Source organism: Meleagris gallopavo, chromosome 2 (assembly GCF_905368555.1).
Source record: "Meleagris gallopavo chromosome 2, MGAL_WU_HG_1.1, whole genome shotgun sequence".
In the NCBI taxonomy this organism is placed as follows: domain Eukaryota; kingdom Metazoa; phylum Chordata; class Aves; order Galliformes; family Phasianidae; genus Meleagris; species Meleagris gallopavo.
In genome coordinates this window covers 57,239,644-57,263,221 of record NC_139405.1, presented here as the reverse complement: position 1 = coordinate 57,263,221, position 23,578 = coordinate 57,239,644, and the positions used below count along the sequence as shown (strand labels likewise).

Here is a 23,578-nt window from a genome sequence, read left to right as displayed (position 1 = left end):
ACTCAGTACTCATCCAACCTGGCCTTGAGCACCTCCAGGGATGAGGCACCACAGCTTCTCTGGGCAGCCCGTGCCAGCACCTCACCACCCCTACAAATAAAGAATTGCCTCCTAACAACTAATCCAAATCTTCTCTCTTTTAATTTAAAACCATTATCCCTTGTCCTATCACTACCTGTGTAAAAAGTCAGTCTCCCTCCTGATTATAATTTCCTATCAAGTATTAGGACTTAACATGCATTTCTTTAACGTCTGCTTTTGAATTCTCACTTTTTTTTTCCTTTTTCTCCCCTCAAAAAAACAAACAAACAAACAAACAAAAAAATAACCAACACTGATTTCTTTTTATTTCCAGGTGATGGTTGTTTTTTCACATTGATGTTTCTCACGATACATCAGTTATCAGCAGGTAGAAATGCAATCCATTGAGAAGCAATGGTTTGAGGAAATTGTAGATGATAACCTTACAATTTCAAATTCACAGATCGACTTCAATAGCCTTACATGGATTTATTCCCACCTTGGAAGCAACACCAGAGTGTTCAGACAACAAATGCAGGGCTGCAGTGAATGGACAACTGTCCTTCAGGACTTGCAAAGTAGATTTGCAATGATCTGGTACGGGACATAATGCTAATCCCTGGCATTACCTACTGTAAAATTTGTTCAGATAGATTTTAAACCAAACAGAAAAACCCTCAGCCAGCTCACTGTATTTCCACTGTCCAAATTATGTTTTCAGGGCTCCAGCTAGCAGCCAGAGATGGAAAGAAAAAGAAAGAACAGAAAGCTTTTTGTACACTGTAAGATGATGTCAAACACTTGCTAAGCTTCTTACTCGATGTTTTACTCCACTACATGAAGACCCATACGTTTAAGTAGTGTTCTACAGCCATTAATGAATTATGTTAGCAGCAGTATGGGAAAGAAAATATAGAATAGGAAAGAATATTACATGTGCAGGCTATGATTTCTGCTGCTTAACTCTTGATGACTACATCCATGCAAGTGATTTTAGGCTCTGCTCAAAGGCTGTCAAACGTACTTTTAGCTGGTAAAATCATCTGGTTTATGTTATCCATTCCCTTTAGAACATAAAGATGAATCAGGCTCTAGAACTATTTGCTCCTTTCCATGGACTAGGAAGATAAACTAGATTATGTAGGTCACATACAGATATCCACATCTGCCAGATAAGCTCTATCTTTAATTTTGTTACGCTGCCTGTGAAAATGCATAACATGCAACGTTCAGTTGAAATGTGCACCATATGGCAAATAAAATGTGGAGTGTTCAGTACTTTGGAATGTACGGTACTAGTACGTAGGAGGTGTTTTAGATCAGCTTAGCTACCCCTGAATACCAAAGATAGGGACGAAGTCATACACTTGTACTCTGAAAGCAAACTCACATACAGAAAGCTGATAATATTCTTGCTAGCCAGCACATAGGGGACTTTTCTTACAGCCTGATCCTTCAAGCTATCATACATGGATCCTGTGTTCAAATTTTAATAGGATTGTTTATGGACAAATATGTCCATTACTACCAGAACACTGCTCAATAAGTGAAGGACTTATTCTGCAAGCAACACGAATTGTCAAGAAGTGACTGCAAGGACATAACCATAGGTAGGAGAAATAACCCCTCCAAGTTCACTACAGGTAGTGCTGGCCTTCCCCCTCACACCACCCTTCGCACACAGATCTGAGCAGCTGACTTGTTCCAAGCCTTAGCAAAAAAAAAGAAAAAAAAAAAAAAAAAAAAAAAAGAGAGCACTTCTCACCTTCCTTTCTTTCCTTACAGGTTACTCTAAAATGTATCTGGTGCACTCTGGTGGCTGCTTTGGTAATTCTTTATCTGAGGAGTGCAAAAAGTGACATAGTAATTACTGAGGCAATTTTGAGATTATCCAAAGCCTGATGAGCACATAAGTTTAGTGCAGTCTATTCAGTTTGATTATTCTCGAATGAAACCCCCTGAAGAAATTCAGGTCGCACCCACCACAGCCCATCTGTTTACCTCGCAGGAATGACAGGGAGTTTTGATTGTATGAGGTTCTCATCTCGCCTGCTTTAATGTTTTTGCTCGTGGTCAGACAGCTGCTCCCTTTTACCCAGAGGTATATCAGTTTTAGTAGTGATAATTTATCCACGTTTATTTACTATGTGACCTTGCACAGTCCTCATCCATGCTTGCCTCCTTTTCTATGTCCACATAATGAGGTTAATAATATCAAGCTCTTTGTGAAAATTATTCACCATATGGTGAATAGCATTAAAAAGTACTGTAAGTACAGTATATTACTTCCCGTTATTTATTATGATGATTTTCTGTTGGCATGTGACTTAATGGGGATAAATTTCATAAGGGCATGGTTTTCTGTATCCAGGAGTACAGAGAACAAATGATAAACTTGGTACACTTTGCAGCACCTCCAAATGAGGTATAGGACTATGCGAGAAAATCTAATACTACACCTGAAGTTTTACACTGCTTTTGGAAAATTAGCATTAACTGGGGGGGGGAGGGGGTGGTAAAGGTTTTTTCACTGGCAACTCTGAATGCCTTGTTTATTTTGAGCTAGTTTTGATACAATTTTAGTTTTTTATACTATTACTTCACATGCCTCTAATTGTAAAAAGAGTGTATTTTTAAAATAAATTTGTCTTAGTCTTTCTTAATTCTCTCTCAGTGTCTTAGAGGCAGATATACTATCCTACTGTATGAAAATGAAATAAATATAGAACTCCAGAGCACGGCATCCAATGTTCCTGATCAATCCTTTCTTATATTTGTGTGAAGCAACTCTATAACTCTTCAAAAAGTTTTTCTGGGTTAAATACACTACATGCTCACTATTCTGCCAGAGACCTTTCATTATCCATCTTTCTTATCTTTTTTTTTTTTTTTTTTTTTTATTTTTTTACATCTGTTCCAATTCGAATCAATCTTCCTGAGCATAAGAGTCTTGAACTCCGTAGAACAACTGTACACTATCACAAACACTTTGTTGTGGTGAACATTTGCCCTTCTCATGGCTTTGACACTCATGCTTACATTTCTCCTATCATAGCTTTCAACACAGCTGTGGATGATGCAGTTTGAACAGTTTGCACATCAAAGCATGCATAGAAAGCTCATTCTGAAAGGTCTCGTTAGGGATACCTGCTAACCTTTTGTCATGAGGTTACTGTCATATGAATGCCAGAAACCCTGATTTTATTCTCTTGGACAGTGTGACATTAAACCCACTGGGGACAGAGGAGTAGAGAAACTTCTCATAACCCATAACTCCAACTCTCTTGTTCTTGCAGTCAAGTTCACACTGTTATATCCTGCACTTTAGTGTAATTGAACAAACTGACCAGCCCACAAGCTTCACCAAGTGAAACAGAGATGGTGGCAGCAAGTGAAAGCCACATCCTGAAAACAAAACCTGTAAACCACAGAATGATTTGCTGTGTTAAAACCCAGGCTGTGCCTCACTCAGCATCATAGTCTGTGTCAGTTACTTCCCTAAACCATTTCAGGCCACGATGCAGCGTGGGCTGGGACAGTTTTTTCACTCTACATCTGGCTGAGAAACTGAAGCCAAGTTCTCTCATGCACATGTCCTCTACGTCAGCCTACTTTTTGACTCCATGCTCTTCCTCTCATTATCCTTCTAATTTTGCTGCTGTCTGCGGAATTCATCACAGCTGAATCTGCAGCACAGAAACATCTGGTGAAGCAAAACATACAACAGCAGTGCCAGAGAAGTTTTCTTCTTTTTTTTTCTGTTTAGTAAGAAAAGCTCATGAAAATGAAGGGAAAAAAAAAGAAAAAAAAAAAAGGAAATAAACCAGAGCTACCCAGAAATGTGGCTGCTAGCTGACAACAAACCCCTCAGAACAACGAAGGAAATAATCGCCTGAGTCATCAGCTGCTTAAAAGAAAACCTTATTCTGCAAAGGCTTTTGAACTAGAAGGTGCCCAGTAAAATGTTAACATAGAGCAAAGTATTTTTAGTTCTTCCTTATTGAAATGAAAAAAAAAATAATAATACTCATTTTGCATAATTCTTTTTGCACCCAAAACAAATAATCACAATTTTTAAAACCCTTCCCTCTCCCTTGTTTTACACAGTGAAATCAAATTCAGCCACACTATCTATGGAATAATGCAAGCAGTGTATTATTTTTACTACTCCGAATTCAAAACAGTCTTCTGAATGCAACATGAATTTAAAAAAAATGGTTTACATCAACTCAGAACTGCATTTTCCAGAAATTTAACTAAATTTTAAAAGGGCACCACACTTCAGCTGTATATGAAGTCCTAACTACAGTTTGAGAAATATGATGTTAATGGGACACCTCTTAAAACTGTATCTGTAAGAGTCCGAGGTAGAACCAGAAGGGAGTAAGAATATACCCATATTCTTGCTTGCTGCAGCTTTTTTTTTTTTTTAAATCAGCTTCCCAGGCTTGTTTCTGTTATTTTTATGATAGCTTTTGCATAAACCATCTTTAACAGCAACGCATAGCACTTTTGATTTTGAATTAAAGGATAGGACATCTGTGTTTAGAAATCACTTGCCTTTCCCAATAGCTTTGTTGTAACAAGGACTGGCCAAATTTTGTGCAAAGAAATTTGTAAACATAAACTGTAAGAATAAAAGCGATTATTTGTTTCTGATATTTTCCTGATGCTTTTCGTTTGTCCTTCATAAGTATTCAAAACATAACTCCATGCAGAACAAATACAAAGAAAATTGATGTAAACACATGAACACCTGTGCAAGAAATTTTAACAAGAAATAAATGTTTGAGCGCTGATTTGGTTCTTTGTGATTGAAAGCAGTCCATGCAAAAGCTGAAAAAAAAAAAAAAAATCAGTCATAAAGAAAGAAAAATAAAAACTCAAAGCAATGTTATAGCTATACCTATGCATATGCACCAAACAATAACTTAACAGTCCATAAATATTTTTAGGCTGATGCATAGCCACATATGTGTCACAAGTCATTTTACCGGTCATCACATCCATAGCCTCTATGGCCACAGTCCTCAAAGAGTACATTTGTGACGTTCACTGTTGACTAAATTTAGGAAATCATTTGTTGTGGCTAATCTCACACCTGGCTGCAGAGATTGTGACAGACTGAGCTTTACCATGAAGTTTGGATGGATCTGCAGAAACACAAGGCAAGAATACGCTACCAGTGCTGTGTACTTTGGAAGCAATAGCTGTTGTTACAGAAGGCTAACCTTGAAAGTTTGTCTATGACAGGATATAACGTGTGTAGTTTCTGCAGGAAAAACATAACATTTACAGTTCACTTGAAAACATTCACAAAAAGTGGTATTTGTGAAATAGCAGTCAGATTTACTTTGATTTAAATCAATACAGAATCTTGCTATTTAATAACTCTCATAATATACAGTAGTGTTCACCATATGTCTGCCAAAAAAAAAAAAAAAAAAAAGCATCCAACCACAAACAAAACCAAACCAGCAGAGCACAGCATGTCAGGGGTATGTGCTGCCTGTCAGGGGATACACCACACAGTCAGCACAGGGGAATGCACACCTGGGGCACAGCTGCCACCAGAGCATGGGGCTGAGCCCGCAGGCACCCACATTGCTGCTGGATGCTTGGCAGATTAACAGTCTCTAGTAAGAGTAAGCTGGCTGCAAAAACGCCTTTATCTGTTTCAAAACTACTTTTTTTTTTTTTTTTTTTTTTTTTTTTTTTTTACAATCTTTAAAATTGTATTTTAGCAAGTAAGCATTTTCAATAATTTTAGGAGGCTAGGGGTTCATAAATCCTCAACAAAAAGAGATTCGTCCTGTATGTGAGCATGCATGTGACAATGACATTTGCAGAATGCATTACTTACAGAGATACTTCTCATGCCCTCAGCTTTGCCGCTCTTGAGAGAATGTAGCTATTTCATTTAGTAACACATGGGAATGTTTTACAGAAGCACACGTGGGGACAGCCACCTGCAGGAGTGTCTCTCCAGTTGCCACCTGCTGGCTGACGTGCAAAAATCCCACACCGTGGATGCATCTCTGCTCCACGACAGTCTGCAAGTTGCTCAGAATTGTAATAGCAGCATTAACAAGTATCACAAAATTTCATTCATGTCAGCTCAGCAGATTGGAGTAATACTCATCACTACTCATATTGTTTGTGTTTTGCATCTCTCTGTGCTGTCGCATATCATCTAGATTTAAGAGGACAAGGTACAGGGGTAAAGAATTAATCAGAAACATGGCAAAAACAGCACATGTGACAGACAAACAAGCAAGGCTTGCAGGCTCGCATACTGTCCAAATGTTTTCTCTAAGCCGATGACTGTACATGCAGACATATAATCATCTGCTGTAGGAGAGTCTCATCCTCCCCCTGGCATTATCTGCTGCAACATTTGTTCAGGAAGACTTTAAGCTGGCTCCCAACAGGACCTCAGTGCCCTTCCTTCATCCTCTCAAGAGCAGCACTGGCTGCACTGGAGCCGGATGGCCCTCCATATCTTCAGGCTTGTGAATTCTCATCTGGGGACAGACTTCATACTTGTGGGATGAATTACTTTCTTTCTTTGAGTTTATAAAACATTTGTCATGTTTAAACTGCCTTTTCCTTGTTTACTGGGGATAACTTTAGGACAATCAAGTAAGTTCCAACTTTGCTTTTGACTTTTTATGTTAGATCTCCATTTTATTTAAATATCATTCTTTGCATTATATAGATATTTTACAAAACAGTGATATGATCAAATTTGGGACCTTCCTTTCCCCGGGTTAAAAACAAAAACAAAAAAAACAAAACAAAACAAAACAAAACAAAACAAAAAAAAACCAGGAGAGAGGAAGGAACAGAATGTGAAACTGTAAAGATTTGCTTGCTATTCTTCCCTGATGCCTCCACTGTAATGACAGGATTAGCAAGGTTTGGCTCCCTCTCATCTTCATGCTCAGGAAGAAATTTCCTGCTCAGACTCATCATAGCAGTACCCAATTTTGGAGCACTTCCCAAAGGTATTAACTGAAAGATGCTTTCTCACTTGGTCCTTCTATACTTTAATTATGCCTGTTTCACTCTTCCAGAACTGGTAAAGAAAAAAAAAGCAGGCCCTGGTGTAGATGAGGTTTTAGCAGTATAAAAGTATTTATAACTAATTTAATGTCCAAAAAAGTATTTAGGTACCAATCCAAAATGATGTTCTACTGTGTCTGCAGTAGGGCTTCAACTAATACAGCTATTGGAAAAAAAAAAAAAAAAAAAAAAAAAAAAATCACATTTCTCACTGATATAGGCTGGTTTTCAAGAGCACAGAAGCCCAGAAATCATCCACAGAATTTCTGAAAATTACTCTTCAGCCACTGAACCTTCAGATTTGCATCATTTTCAGTTTTACCAAAGGGTCAGCCCAGAGGCTACATGTCTCTGCACTTCTTCTGGACTCCTGATCAGATCTTCAAATGTGTGTCACTATGAATAAAAAGTTAAGGGGAAAAAGCTGCACATCTACCAAAATCATTCTTTTGATGTTTCTTTTCTTCTCTCCAATCGCTTTGGGGCATCACTAAAAATACAAAATTGCTACACAAGATTATTGTTGCTTGTGAACAGATTTCAAGCTGAAGATTATTTCCTTTTCATAGCCCCAGTTTGAGAGCAATCTATTTGTGGAAACATCGGGTTCTGCAATATTATCTATGCAAAGTGCATTTCATTACAGTAATCCAGGGAGAAGCTCTCACAAAGAATCCGCACAATGTATAATGTGTGCTGTAAGCTATTAGAGAATATAGCCGTAACAATCTTAAAAGTGCTAAGTGCTGCCTGAAGTACTTGTTACAGGAGTGAAAATAGAACTCTGGTTTATCAAATGACATAATTTGTTAGTCGCCAACAAGCTGTGAAATGGGAGTAACTTAGGGGTTACTGTATCCTGAACTGGGAATGCCAGCCTCTCCAGGCTTCAAACTGCTTTGGAGTCACTGGAGTTCACTGCATTGAGCTGCTCTGTTCAGAATATTGTAACAATTTAAGCCAACATAATTTCTCATTGGTTTGACTGCAGAAAATTACCTTCATGAAAAGCAAGGCTGATGCTTTAAAATGAAACTTTGTTGCAACTGCCTTGCAAGGACCCAAATGTCAAAACATAAAGCCTTAGTATGTGCTTTGCACTTTGTGCTACTCACAGTTTGGGATGGAAAGTGCAGTAATGTTGAAATAAACATTTATGTACTATTCTTTGATAGCAACACAGATAATACATAGGAACACTAGGAATATAGTTACAAATCTAACAGTGGCATTTTCTGTACTGTACTTTATGCACGTCAGAAAGTCTTTTAAGCCACAAATACATGCCAAACTCTTCCATCATAACAGTCTCTTACAAGTAAACTATGCATGCTAATAATAAAATAAGTATTAGTCTAAATCACACATTCAGACCACAGCTGCTGCTAACAGGATGATTGCTCCCAGCGACTAAAAAAAAAAAAAACAACATAATGGAAGCTGTGTTTATGATAAGCAATATTAATATTTAAATTATATTGAATATCTTTTCTTACTCAGGGCTCGTACAGGTAATCCTAGCAGTTTTTCTATTGGCTACTGTAATTACAGCACCAAATAAAAATAAAAGACGGGAAAGGCAGTCAGCAGATGAAGCCGAGACCTTAAGCAAGTAAGATACAAAACTTGAAGGGGAAAAAAATTATTATCCCAGTGGACTATTCACTGTGTTTCAAAGTGCAAGAACTAAGGGGTATTAATTATAACCAAGATGAAAAAACAGATCCCAAACAGACAGAAGGTGGTGGCATTTCCCAAGAAGTGTCATTAGGCTTGTCACAGGATGCTGTGTAGGCTAAAAGCTTGCAGGGGTCTGAAGTGAGACCAGAGATGGTAGTGGAAAAATCGATCTATGAAATATTACCAAACCTCTAGGAAGAAATCTGGCTCAGGATCTGCCTGGCAGCATATGGCTGCAAGCTGGCAAAAGCACTGTGTGCTAACACTGCTTTACAACTCTGTATAGGAAGTAGTAAGTACTAATAGGACACCATGCTGATGGATTTTTAGCCCAATCCAGTACAGCTACTGGACAGTATAGCGTTCACATAGTCTATAAATAAAAATGATTCTAGTTCCTTGCAGCAATGAAAGTAGTGTAAATGTGTATGAGCAACAAAAAGTACAAGTTATGATGCAGTATATATCATAGTAGTAAAAAAAAAAAAATCTTTATGATATTGCATTATTTAAAATTGAACTTGATTTAATATTTGATTTGTTGTTGTTGTTTGTTTGTTTTAAGGAACACATTCTTTTTAACAATGAGTGAATTACTTAAACTTATCAAGGATAGAATTTTCTCATCAGATTTTAAAGCATTTCCGTTCAAGGAAATTTAGATCACATTTAATCTGCTTTGGTCACAAAAAACTCCAGGAATTCAGCTCCCAGTCTGAATCCTGACATGTGCAGTTTGGCCTGCTCCCGAGATGAAGCAATTCTTCAATTCCAGCCGTTGTAGCTGAAGCATTTTAAACACAGAATAACATTGATGGTACACTTATCTGCAGAACACAGACCCTTTTCTCAATTGCAAGCCAAGTTTTTAGCTCACAGGGGATGTTCAGTGCTATCTTTATTCAGTGAATTATGTATTAGCAAAGTAAACCTGTATTTAAATTTTAATGCAGCGTTTGAGTCAGGTGAAACTGTTGTATTTAAGCCCTGTTTGGAAATGTAAATATAAAAAATGTCAATGGACAAAAAAAAGCAAGAAAGGATGTCCTTTGCATCACTCCAAATTTGAGAGTGATATTTTGAGTTAAACAATTACAACTGCCAAATAACTTTTGAAAGAGTAAAATGTAGAAATATTAAGAATTCCTCTCTATTGAAGACTTTCTAGGAAAAAAAAAAAATCTATTATCAATGTGTAATGTCAGTATATATCAATCCCCACATCTTTCATGAAAATCAAGTTTGAACACATCCCCAGAGCTTCTTGTGGTGATGCACACCAACTGTCCCATTGACTGTTTGGCTCTGGGGTTATGTTAGAGACAGTACATACTCGGCTTCCAGCTGTACTTCAAATAAACTGTATATCCTTCAGACTAAACTAGAGCAGATAGAACAAATGAAGGAAACTCTCTTGAGAATACTTACAAGAACTCACCTGTTTAAAGATAGTATTAAATACATTTCATACAACAGGACTTTATTCTAAGCAGAGTATTGCATATCTTGTTTTCTTCCATTTTATCTCTAAAAATTTGACCAGTATTTATACACTGTTCAGTGTCATAAAAGTGCCTGTAATATTTAATTCTATATATTAGAGCTTGTAATATTTGAATTTTGCTCCAGTCATTCATATTTGCACACACAGTCTCATTACTGGAGGCAGCTAATAAGAAGGAGCAAGCAGAACCCAGTGATTTGCTGGGCTAACAACCTTAGCATGACTATTACCAGAGCGTGTCCAAAGATCCACTAAATTATCAACTTGTGTTTGCATAGTCTCAGGAGCACAATACTAGTAATGAATGAGAAGTCCAGCCTCTGCCTATTTGATCCATGTCTTGTTCCAGCCATGGAGATCACTGTGTTCAAACATGAAGAATTCTGCTTTTCTAGCATGTATATGCTGTGAAAGAGCAGACAGCAGAGTAAGACCATTCGTATTTTCAGTCCTGGTGTTAGAAATACCTTGTGTTTTTTCACTTCTCAGAGCAGTTACTGGGCAGGTGATCTGGTGAGTGCTTGGCCATGTTCCCATTTCCTTCAAGCTGGGAGTCCTGCCACTGGATATTCAGAAATGACTTTGGTCATTTCTGCTGTCAATAATACGATTTTTCAAATTAATTATCTTAATCAAAGCAGAATAGTTCTCAAATTGACACTGACATAATCCTTAGTCTTAGTGGGAATAATGTCCTTAGCACTAATACAGAGTGCTGGGTAACTGTGAACACTAAACGGTGCCCTTCGTCACCTTCATCGCTCCCTGTCAATATGTCCATCCCTACTTAGACTTTTAAGGACTTCACCTGAAACTATAATTAAGTATTTTAGAGTTTCTTTCAGTTTTGAGATTCTGTTCTTGAGAGATACAATATTATCTGCCTGATCTGAAATATGGCTTTTATTTTCTCACCTCTATCCATGCCTACACTTTATTGTGTTCCCAAGCTAAACTCAAAAAGCATCCATAAAGAGGGATAGGATCTTCAGGCAATATTCTCTTACAACTAACACCAATCACTCTTCTGTGCACCACTGACTCAAAAAGAGATTTTTTTTAAAAAATGCTACTACTGAGAGTTAATTTATACACTACATTTTAACATTACAAATATTCCATCTTTTGTTTTCAATAAATAATTTGTCATCTAGCAATTTTTTTTTTTTTTTTTTTAAATCACCAATACCGGATGTATTTAAGATATAAGTGTTACAGTAGACACCAGTAAAATCACTGGTAATCTATCCCAAGATTCAGTGTCCTCACTAACACAGATCAGTTTAACTTCAGCCTTCACCTAAGTATCCCAGCAATGTAAACCTCAGGGAGTACCAGAGGCAAACACAGCCCAGTGGCAGGAAATTGGCACCTGGCAGGAAATGCAGAGATGTTGGCAACCGCTGTCCAGTCACACCACAGGATCTTCTACCTTCAGAAGCTTCAGAACCCTGCTAGCTTCTAGCACGGCCTACCACCAACAGTGCGAATTACAATGTCATGACATGCAGTGTTCCCCCCCCTCCCAATATGTGCCAAATTTCTGTTGTTTTGTGTGGGGATTTTTTTCCCCACTCATGACAAGTTTTGAATTCTGCCATCTCATTTACTCCTAACTATATATATATTTAAATTGGTGAAAAACATTGGTTGGTACTTTGGGTACTTACTTTGCTGAAAATAAACTATGCTATACATAATATGGTTATATATTAAAAAAGGTTTTATTGCAATAAACATGCACATTTATGGAAGTATGAAATACTATTGGAAGCACTGATCTTGCAGTAGCACAGCAGTATTCTACCAGAATTTTTAAATTAATATAAAGAAAAAACGGCTGTTGTCAGATGGCAGCATGATGCCAATAGTCCAAAATAAGGGATTACATAATTTTAGTCATCCTAATCGTAGCACATAAGCACTAATAGAAGTTTCCTTTAGTAAAAATGTCGTGCAGGATTTACAAACCTGAGGTAAAGCCTTAGATGGACAGCAACATGAAGCCAAAAACATTAATATGGTGTCTCTGCATTGGCTGTAAAGGCATCTTGAAAAAAACATAATACCCCATGCAGCACTGAAATCTATTCTATACAGGTCATCAGGATTTATTTCCCCTTTAGTAAACTGAAATTGACCTTGTACCTTGCCAAGTGAAAAAGTACAATGGAAATTACCAACAGCGCAGATTGCAGAAGGGATTCAGCATATACAAGGGAGTTCTCTACCTGCGAACTGCTCTTGAAGTTCTGAAAGACACTTCAAACTGACATTTACACAAACATATCTGTTCTGCCCTCATTTCATCCCATAACACTGAAAGTCTTCCCAGATCCCAGATGTAGAAAGTGCTCATACATGCTTTCCAATGTTTTTCCAATGATTGCTCATAAGTAACTCCTTACCCTATATCACTTTTAACAAAGATATGTTCTAGTGTACTTATTATCTACATTTTGATGAGTGCCATTCAATAACTAGTTATGGCAGTGGTCATCTCTGTATTCTTCCAATTTTGTTTCTCCCAGTTGTTACTGACAACACTGGGCATGTCACACAGCAGACAGTACACTGCTGCTGTGGAGAACAAAAGCTAAGGACAAATTTTCTTCTGCACGTAATTCAAAAGGTTATCACACAGCCCAATCCTTAAATTTTATTAGAAATTGATCTCTTAACTGAATTAACTACCCACAGCAGGTTTTTATCCAAATTAAGTTTACTTCTGACATTTGCCTAGAGGCAGATGGCAGTCTTTAAAGATTACTGGAGATCTAAATCTTTCTCTCTCATATATGTAAGTACAAATCAGTTCTGGGTCTCTAATTCATAGAAATAATGTGCTTTTCTCTGGCTATGGAATCTGTTGTCATTATGCCTAGATCTAACTGCATTTACTGTTGTAGTAGCAAAATGTAGTACTTTTCTAAGAGATTAAACTGTTGCAAGTGTTGGCCACCTAATATGGCACCATATACTTCCCTGCTGAAAAGCAGAAAAAAACAAAAGTTTTTAAACAAAATTAAAATTTCCTTTAGGAAAGATTTATGGGAGACCAGCTCTTCTCCAGTACCTATGCTTCACTATAATTCCATACCAGTAAGACACGGGAGAAGATCCCACATCTTGCTTACGTGGCAGAGATTCCATCATCTATGACAAACCATAAATGTCTCCCAAATACATTTATCTCCTGTTTATGAGGACGTTACCACAACTTTAAATGTTTTCTGTACATGTATTTGCACATCTGAACAACCGGGAACACAGTGGATGTCTGCATGCAGGAGTCAATGGCTTCACTGTTCCTCACTGAGGAAACTGCAAGGAACGTGAAGTACAAAATAATGCACATTTTTTGCTCTTTAGAAAGTATATTTCCTATTCACAACAACTGTTGAACTTTCATTACTCCTTAACAACTGTTAAATGTGTTTTATATAACAGAAAGCCAAAGAGAACAGAAGAGGTACATTGCTACTCTTACTGTGTTAGTTTTGGTTTAGAATTCACATTCAGGTGTCTCTCCTTCTTCCCACTGAACACTGCTTGTACATACAACTTTGTTCCCTTTTGTGTCCGAACAAAAGTATTATAGAAGAGTTACTGAAGTAATGAAATACTGCATTCTTTAAAATGGCAGGGTGTCAGTCCTTCCCCGAACTGCTCTGTGCAATTACAATGCCAACCACCTACAGATAACGTTCAGGATATGTCTCTAACTACTTTAATATTTACGGGTAGATTCTGACATTCAATCTTGCATAAGTCATCTTCAGAAATTTCTTTTTTCTGGACAAAAATTAAAGAATTAGGTACTGCTATAGAATTGGCCATAGGGATTGCTTTGCACCTGTGAAAAGGAGGAGGGACTGTCCTCTAATTTCTGCCTGAGGCACAGAAAAGGAATGAAGAAAAATGTACGTGTGAGCAAGGGCAAGCAGGTCTGGGTCTCAGTATCTTGTGTATGTACATGCACACGCATTTCAACAGTGGGTAACTCCTTGGTTTTGATGCAAGAATTACAGTAATGTCCATGCTGTCAGTAAATTCTTCTGATCACCTGATCTGGAATCAAGGAAACAACCTGCTCCAGCACCTGATAATATTTTTACTTTGAAAACATTATTAAACAGAACAGAACCAATAAATTAATTAATTAAAATGACCATTCTCCTGCCTAGAATGGCTAGAAGGAAGAAACAAGCAGAATTTTTAGTTCCATAAATTGTATTTGTCTCAATTTTAAGCTTATTTTATGAGAATATGAAGTATGAGTACCTCTGTTCTTAACACTGCTAAATTTATTGAATACCCACAACAACTTCCATTTTGCTGGACATCTTCGAGTTGAGCTTGCCTCCAAATGTCATTCTTGTCACTTGTTTTTACCTGTATTCTATTATATGTTTTTAATTAGCATGCATTTATATCCTCTCATGTCTTGCCACTACTCTGTGGCAAGAAATATTTTGAACTCCAACTATTTACAGGGTTTGTTGTTTTTGTTTTGTTTGTTTGTACAAAGTCAACAACTTCTTGCTATAACATCCCTTGTCTTAAAATGACTCAAGTTACTCCATCTGATAATTATTCGAGTTCCCACCACCCAGTGGGAAGCACAGTGGCTAAGAGGTGTTATGGATTGTTGGCTTTTAGCCAGTAAAACATACTTGCCTGCATTGTTTTCTTGGCTGGATTTTCTACAGATGTATTTACCTCTCGTGCTTTACACCCCTGGTGTCATTTTGATCCTTTTTCTGCAGACAGAAAAATTATTTAAGTGACACTTAATGATTCCTTCATGATGATGGATGCCAATGGCCACATTGGTTTCTTCTTTAGACTGGAGAGTATGAAGATGGTTTAAGAAGTACAGGTTTTCAAAGTACTAAATCTGATAGGAAATTATAATTTGAACATGATAGGAATCAAGTTTGCAATGATTCTAACAATAACTGTTGCAGTAGAACAACAACAAAAAAAAGAACGTGGCTTTTCATCTATTCAGCCAGTTTTGCTGATGATGCTGTGGCTATGAGGGTAAGTTGATAAAGATTAGAAGAAATAAATATTTGAGAAAGAAGGAATAATGGTGTAGATGTCTAGCAGAGTTATTACTGCTTTATTTCTTAGCAGTCTGTGATGAGCCTCATTCCCCTTGATGGGAGAATCCTGCCACAGGAGCAGGAGCAACAGCATCTGTTTGCCTTCTTACAGCACCTGGCATGCCTGGTGAAAAACTGAAATAGGGTTTTCTGAGCTCTGAGAATCCTCCCACTTTTGTATAGATTCTAAGAGGCACTGCACACAACTGAAAGGGCAAAAACAAAACACAAACAAAAAAAAAGTGGTAGCAGCCTTTAGTCAGAGCTGTCCTACAAATACATGAGACTCACCACCATATCATACGAGTTTAATTGAATAAAAACAGCTGGATGGGCACTCCTACCTCAGTTTCAGAGTTTTCTGCCAACTGTCGTATATTGGTTAGAAAGTAGTTTAAGTTATTCCAAGATAGCCAATAAAACAAATACCACCTTTTTGAGTCAAATGTGTGATGAGACTGAGATCTTCGCAGAGCTGATACATCCTCTGTAATCCTCTTTAGTCAAAATGAGTGGAATTAACTACTTGAAACAGTATGCCTTTACTAATGCAGCATTTTCCTGAGCACATGCCTTTTATATCCTATGTCACTTTGAAACAAAAATGAGATTTACTGCTTACACACTGGTGATGTCTAAGTCTAAGACCTTGAGTCCTCTGTTCTACGGCTTCACTGTGGGATTCTCATACACTCAGTATCCTCCAAGGAAAAACAGGTGGCAACTTCATAAAGACAACTGACAAGTGTGCAGCATCTTCAATTGGAAAAAGAAATGGATTTATCTAAGCGCTATATTTGGTATAAGCAAAAATCCTACAAGAAAAAGAGGAGAGAGAATAAGAAAGCTCTGTCCTAGAGGCCAAAAAACATAGGAATAAAATGAGAACTGTCAAAAGTCAATCTGAGACCTGACAGCTGACAGGCCCTGAGACTCACCAATGTAAATTACAACAAATGGATTCTACTCTTTGACAGCATAGACAAAAAAGAACTGAAATTACAGTGAAGATGTTATTCAGAATAGAGATGCAGTTAAAAATAGAGTTGGCACAGGCACCTCAAAAACAAATGAATTTTCTGAATAACACCAAATTACATTCAATCCTGAAGCGAAGCTTTAAGTTTGGTAAAATGAAGCCAAGCAGAATGGTTAATCTGCCCTAAATACTGAAACAACTCACCTATGAAAAGGGAAATTCAGAAGTAATATATATATATGTATATATATAAATACACATCACATATATATATATCAGCTCATGTGATGCCACATTGTCTGAATTATATATATTATGCTTACATTCTCAAGTAGAGAAAAACTGTGGTCTTGGTAACTTTACATCTGCTGCTCTGTACTTGACAGTGTCCATGTCTCTTAAAATACTTTGAATGAAAGGATATTCTTAGATGCAGAGGTAAATAGAAATATGGGGTAAAGTATAACAAATGTGGCTTTACCAAATTAGTACAGATTTCAGTATTAAATTAACTTAATTGATTAAGGAGGGGTATGCAACTAATTTAACCTTTATGTACTTCAATAGTACATTTGATATTGTACCACAAAAGGAACATAACTGCATCCACAGTTACTCTAACAAGAGAGCGGGAGCAATGAATGTTTATAAACTGGGGAAAGAATTAGCTGAAAAAAGATAGTGTTATACTATACAGAAAAATGAGTTGACAAGTTGATGAAGAGAAGTCTTCCTATTACAGTTTCTCAAGGTTCCTTCTCACTAGCCATGTTATTATTTAATATTTTCATTAATAACTTTAGCACAAAAAGAGGAATGCGACACTTGCTGACAGCATGAAATTAGGAATATCAGTTTAGAGAAAGTCCAGCCTATTTTACAGGAAAAAAGATGAATAGAATGATTGGGAAAAATAATACAAGTGGTTGTATTTAATAGACATAATAACTAGATTTTAAGTCATAAGTCAGAGCACTCATCAGTTTAAAATATGAGATATTAATTGGTCATAAGATAGCCATGAGACACAGCACTGTAAAACAAGAAAAAAGACACATGTAGCCAGACTGGATAGAAAAGCGTCAATATTATCAGAGTCATTGATCAGACATTGATTAAAATTAGTTTCCCCTGTGGTCACTCATAATCAAGAAAGATTCAAGCATGGGATGATCACATGGGAAAATAAAAAACTATCAGTACAAGCAGTTATGAAACAAGGATGGATTGCTGTTAAGTACTGCTGTTTGTGAGTGCTCGCAAACATAGAAATCTGGGATGAGAAGAAATACCTAGAAACTTTCCACCGATAATTGTGTGTTTAAAGGTAGAAATCTACTCCTAAACACTAAGAATAATGAAGTTTTAGGATATCTATCATGGCCTATTAGGGGCAAGATATTTCTGAAAAAGTCATTCCACAGGGAAACACTTTGTCTAGGTATGCTCGGCATGGATGATGAACAAAGTGGTCCAGTTGTAACAACTACAACCTCAATCTCTAAGCAGGAGGAAGAATCACAGTGATTCCTCATCCTCCCTCTCCCCTCTGCTCCTTCTCAGCCAGTCCCTTACAGGGAAACAAGGTGCAGGAACACCCTATCAGCACACTGTCCCAGAGTCCCTTCAGAAGTACTTTCCAGGCCCACCAGAAAAGTTCCCAGGCAAGGTTCAGTTCATTGGCTGCGTCTTGAGACACATAGACCCAGATCACGGATTTTCAAGGAGCAAATTAAGTCCATACTGATATCAAAGCCCTGCACAACCCAATGAGACCTCCTGGTGAGCGTAAAGCTTTTGCAATCAGAGAAAAGGAAGAAGATGAGACTGACAGCACTGACAAGAAGAACTATTTTATTCAGTGGTCAACTTTTCTGATATACAAAAACCTACATGTATCACGGGGTCTCACGACCACTCCTAAGAAAATAATGTTTTACTTGTTGCTATTTCAATTAACCATCTTGCTGTATTTTGTGTGGCTGTTTTCTGAGGCAGATTAAAAATAATAATAATAAAAAAAAACTGATTAAAAAGTTTGTAGCAAATAGAGCATTTCCAAAACAGTACATCAGGCCTGGTACTGCTCTTCCTTGCCTGTGTAGCTTAATTGTTCTCGTTTTCTAAAGTGGAAACTGTACCTAACATAAATGCACTTCAATTCAAATTTCTGCAATACAATTTACTGTGAAATATCCTTTGCAGCACTGAATGTTCACTCCTCTCTGATGAATGTCTTACATTCATGGGTCTGTCTCTTTGTCTTCAGTTTGTGGTGCTTGGCACTGTGCTCCAGAGCTGTTCTATCTGCCACTGTCCCCTTTGTCAGTCTTTTCCTTGTCAGGAATCACTGCTCAGCTCATTTTTGTACACTGTTATGCCTTCACATGGTGTGCTATCTTTTTTCATGTAGAGATAACTACATATATTTATTCAAAAACACCTCATTCTTGCTCATAAACATAATATTTTTTAGAATCATTTATTCAGCTTATCCATTCCCATTCAGAGAGCCTGCTGTTGTCTGCCTGAAGCCAATCAGAAGTTTATGGGCAAGCTGAATGAAAAATTTGTGTTGACTTAACTGGGTACAGAGTCATCCTCTAAAATGGATAATGAGTCAAAGTAAGTATGAGAGACCAAGCACTGCTACATGACTTCTTTTCACAAGTATGAGCACTCTATTTCAGTCTATTTAATTTTGATTTCCAGAAAGGGCATTTTTCAGAATAGTTGTATAGTAACCAAGGGTATAATACCCTTCCTTTAGCTTTGCAATCCTATTTTTGGAAATGATCTCAACTTAAAAGAGAATAAATATTAATTTGATTCCCAAATTTCTTCTAACTGTGCAAGTCCTACAGTGATTTTAATTATCTGTTTTTTAGTAAATACTGAATTAAGAGCCTAACTATGATTCCCTAAGGAACTGATTGTAACAACTGTTTGGGCTGCCCAGTGTATTATTTTATTGGTGTGCTCTCATCTTGTCAAACGTTGCATTCTTCTGAACTTATTAAGTACGGTCCTTCATATCCAAATATCTTTTCCTTGTGACATATTAGCACAACATTTATTCACTTAACAGCAGCAGAACTTTAAAATCCAATTCACAAACCTGGTCTTTCTGGTAAAGTATTTACACTGATTAAAAAGAGGACAGCTGACCTAGCACCTTATCATTTATGTGTACACTGCACTCCTCAGAAAAAAAGGACAGTGCTGACGACGAGCACTTTTCCCAGCACACCAGCTGCCTATCAATTCTTAACTCACCAGCAGAGCTTAATTTTTTGCTAACTCACTGTTAAGAGATTTCCATTCTCGTGTAAATGAAAACTATATTTCATAGCTAACTTGAAATGTACTAAAATGGTTTAATCACAGCTCATAATGATTTCATGGAAACATCAGATAATTTCATGCCTATGCACTCTTTTCTACACTGCAGTTTTCAGAGTTTGTTGCTATCTTGCTGCCCACTCACTAAGGGAGGCACAGAATAAAGGACAATATAATGCTGAATAGCTACTGTCAGTGCCTGACCAAGCAGACTGCAATACCCAGGATCTGTGTGTCATGATCTGGTGATGTGGATGGAGAAAAATATGCAGTTCTGCTAGAATTAAGCTGCATTCTAAGCCTGAGACTCACTACGGATGATCAATTTGAATGAACCTTTTCCTGTTCTGCTCTGAGTGAAAATACAAGCTCTCTCCACTGATGTGTATTGTTTCCAAGAACATCTTTTGCTTGTTTACGCCCCTCCAGATACTGCTGCTATTCACCTCTTTAATGATACTCAGTAAAATACTTATCCTCCTATTTAGCTTTGACAGATGGAAACTTACCTAACTCACATTCACTCAACATGATAAAATTCATTTTCTTTGCACACTGCATTTACTGAAGTCCCCAATTCCTTCAATAGCTCTGCATCTCCTGTAAAAGCTAATCGTCTGGAACTTTTAATATCTAAACCCAATTTTATTCAGTTCTTTCAGTCAGTACTAGAATAATCAAATTGTGCCCTTGTCCATTTATCATCCATTTGTTAGATGTGCATGTTTTCCAAACATTTCTTATCCAATAAGGGAAAAGCCTCCTGTAAGTATGGTAAACTTTCATGAACTCTGCATCCTTCCTCACAATATCTACAAAACATTCAACAGTAGGAGGCTGCCAGTGGTTTAAGAACCTAACTATGGTTTTGCTGTATCCTCCCTTCTGACTGCACAATTTCTCATTCACTCTTCTTTCTGTCTGATGTTTAATTAGCAAACCAAACCCACAAAGCTGTGGTTCAGAAGCAACAGCAAGATGCTGCTGACGAAAAGAAGAGAGGTGGTAGGATATAGGAGAATAGGCAACGATTTTTTATTCTCCAGCTCCTTCTGCTTTTGCCCAGAGAAGGAGCAACAGCATAAACATCTACAGATCAATTAAATTGGAGCTATAGTTTCAGTTAGGCTTACAGAACAGGTTAGATAGATTTAACAGCTGACTGTCCTGTTGGGAAAAACGAGTTCAAAACCTGCCTCTACAATCCATGCTAAATTGTTATCATTTTAATAACTGTTTAAAAGCATCTACAGACCACTTATATTCTAGGAACAAACACTAAAACTACACTGATAAAAAGTTATAGTAAAATTGGTGGGGTTTTTTTGTTGTTTGTTTTTTTTCCCTCCACTTATTGGAATATTTATTTTCACTTATTGGAACATTTTCCTAACTTGGGCAAACATTGAGCTAATTAAATCCATTCCCAGAGCCAGTGTACTTGACATCAACGTGCTGCACAAAAGTATCCCTGCTTTTACAGACAGGATTTCAGACTTAGCCCACAGGCCCTCCTGCTACACTTTCTTCATCTTTCCTGTGAGGTCTTCGGAAGCTGCTTAAGCATCTGTGCACACGAGAACAATTCTGATTACCACCACCGAAGTGGCATATCACCGGGACAGCGCGTTTCCTCATTTCCTGCCCACTTCACGCAGAAATTGCACCGACAACGTGATAAATCCCAATGAGAACAGGCGACTCCCGCTTCCACCCGCCCGCTCGCACCTTCTCTCCCGACTTTCTAGGACAGAGCCGGCGGTCACCCGTACCTGAGATGCAGGTAGTGCACCAACTTCGTCACCACCGTCACCATCCTCACAGGTCACCTTCCCCGACGCCGCGCTTCGGGGCTCCTGCAGACACTGCCTCTGCCCGCTCTTGGGACAGCTCTGAGGGAAGGCCCGCCCGCACAGGGGCGGGGATAGCAACCTCCTGCAGGGCAGCCGCGCCCCGGCAACCTCCCCGCCCCTCCGCTCCGCCGAATCCGCTCTAAGGCGCGACCCTTTCCTAAGGCGTGGCTGGAAGCGGTGTTGTGCAGGAGCTGCTGCGAGGGCTGCTGGGCTGGAGAATATTTACCTAAGAATGAGGATGGGCGAGCGAAGGTTTTGGGAGCTAATTTGAACCGGCAACTTTGACCTTTTCTTCTCTGCACGTGGAGAGGTGATTTGCTGATGGCGTGTAAGTGCCTGAGCAGGGAGATATTTTGGATTAGAGGGTTCTATAATCTGCCAGGCAAATACATTACTAGAGCTGAAGGACTGAAACAGTAATGAGATATATTCAAACTGGGAACAATGAAACACATCTTTTGGGTTATAGTAAGAGTGATGAAACACTGAAACAATTTATGGAAGGTGCTAAGTTATTTTGGATCTCTTTGAATTGTAGATCACGATGGATGACTTCCCCATAGGAACAGAATCGCAGAACGGCTTGGGTTGGAAGGGACCTTAAATATCATCCAGCCTGACCTTGAGCATCTCCAGGGATGGGGTACCACAGCTTTCCTGGCAGCCTGTGCTTGTGCCCTACCTCTCTCTGAGTGAAAAATAAAAAATAATAAATAAATAAATAAATAAATAAATAATTCCCCTTAACATCTAATCTAAACCTACTCCCTTTTAGTTTAAAGCCATTACCTTTGCCTTATGATTACACTGATCCTGATCAAGGGTCCCACTCCAGCTTTCTTACAGACCCCATTTAGGTAATGGGGACATCACATATAAATAATCTCCATATACATCTCTGTTTAAATCACATAAAAGTAGTATCTATATATACTTGTTTGGGATTATTAAGAGAATTCTGTTGTCTTCATTACTCTGGAGGCTGGCTGACGGCAGAGCAGATGATCAGAATGGTAACTCCAGATTTTTGAATGTATGAATATTAATTATTTCCTTTCTGCTGTGCTTCAAATTGAGAATATCTCTTCAGCTGTATTCTTCCTTTCTTGTGCATCCCTCCTGGGCACTGAATGACACAATAATCTTGGAAAAGAAGTATGTGAGCGTAATTCAAAGATGACAACGATACACACATTGACTTGTAAGTGAGAAGATTGAAAAGGAAAATATATTTCATATTTTCTGACTCAGAATGTTTGATTTATCATAGCGACTTATTCTTATGAAGCACTTCATTGTGTTGGTAGCATTCAGACTGCTAAAACTGTAGAAATAAAGAGAAGTCACACCACATAAAATGTTTCTAGTGTACCATTACATATTTTAGGACTCTGGATAGCTTAGAAATCAGTCATGTCACAAAGGTGAAACCTGTATATTTAATAAGAATTAGGTTTTACCTACAAGTTAGTGTTAGGTTACCATACCCTTCTGAAATGTTGGGTGCAGTAAATTGTCTTTCAGTTTTTCTAGGAAGAACTGATTGGAAATCCTGAGAGACAGTAAGAATTTTGAGTTTCTGGTTTGCTGAAGTCTGTAATCCTTTCCATCTGTACATTCTTGACAGTACCAGACTTGAGAGACAAGTGTGTTTAGTTTTTGTTGACAAATCAGACAGAAAAAGGAGATTCTGTAAAGATGGAGGAGCTGGGGGAGATAGTTAAAACAGATTTTTTTATGTGTACATATACTGCTATTCAGAATATTTGTAGCACCTGCTATATATAGCTTGATGTGCCAGATCCTCAGACTTATTTTCATTAGTCACTATTTTACTCTCTAAAAATCTTCTCCGTACTTGCTACATTTCTCATCTCGTGTCAATTACATCTCCAAAAAATGAGCCCTTCACTTGTTAACTCATTCTCATTCATGACCTTTGTGTAGACCTACACCATTTACACCTCTGCTGCACTGGTGGGGTAGAGAGAGAAAGTTTCACTTTCAGTGAGTTCTGGCTTCC

At 37.8% G+C, this 23,578-nt stretch overlaps 1 protein-coding gene across 1 annotated transcript in view; it reads right to left on the bottom strand.

The window, feature by feature from the left end:
* ARHGAP18 (Rho GTPase activating protein 18) overlaps positions 1 to 21,537 on the bottom strand; it is an 84,945-nt gene extending 63,408 nt beyond the window's left edge. The window contains exon 1 of the mRNA XM_085217328.1: positions 21,475 to 21,537. Coding sequence (XP_085073454.1) covers positions 21,475 to 21,518 — 44 coding nt within the window. The 5' untranslated portion in view covers positions 21,519 to 21,537. The remainder of the gene's footprint in view (positions 1 to 21,474) is intronic.
* Positions 21,538 to 23,578: the final 2,041 nt, after the last annotated feature.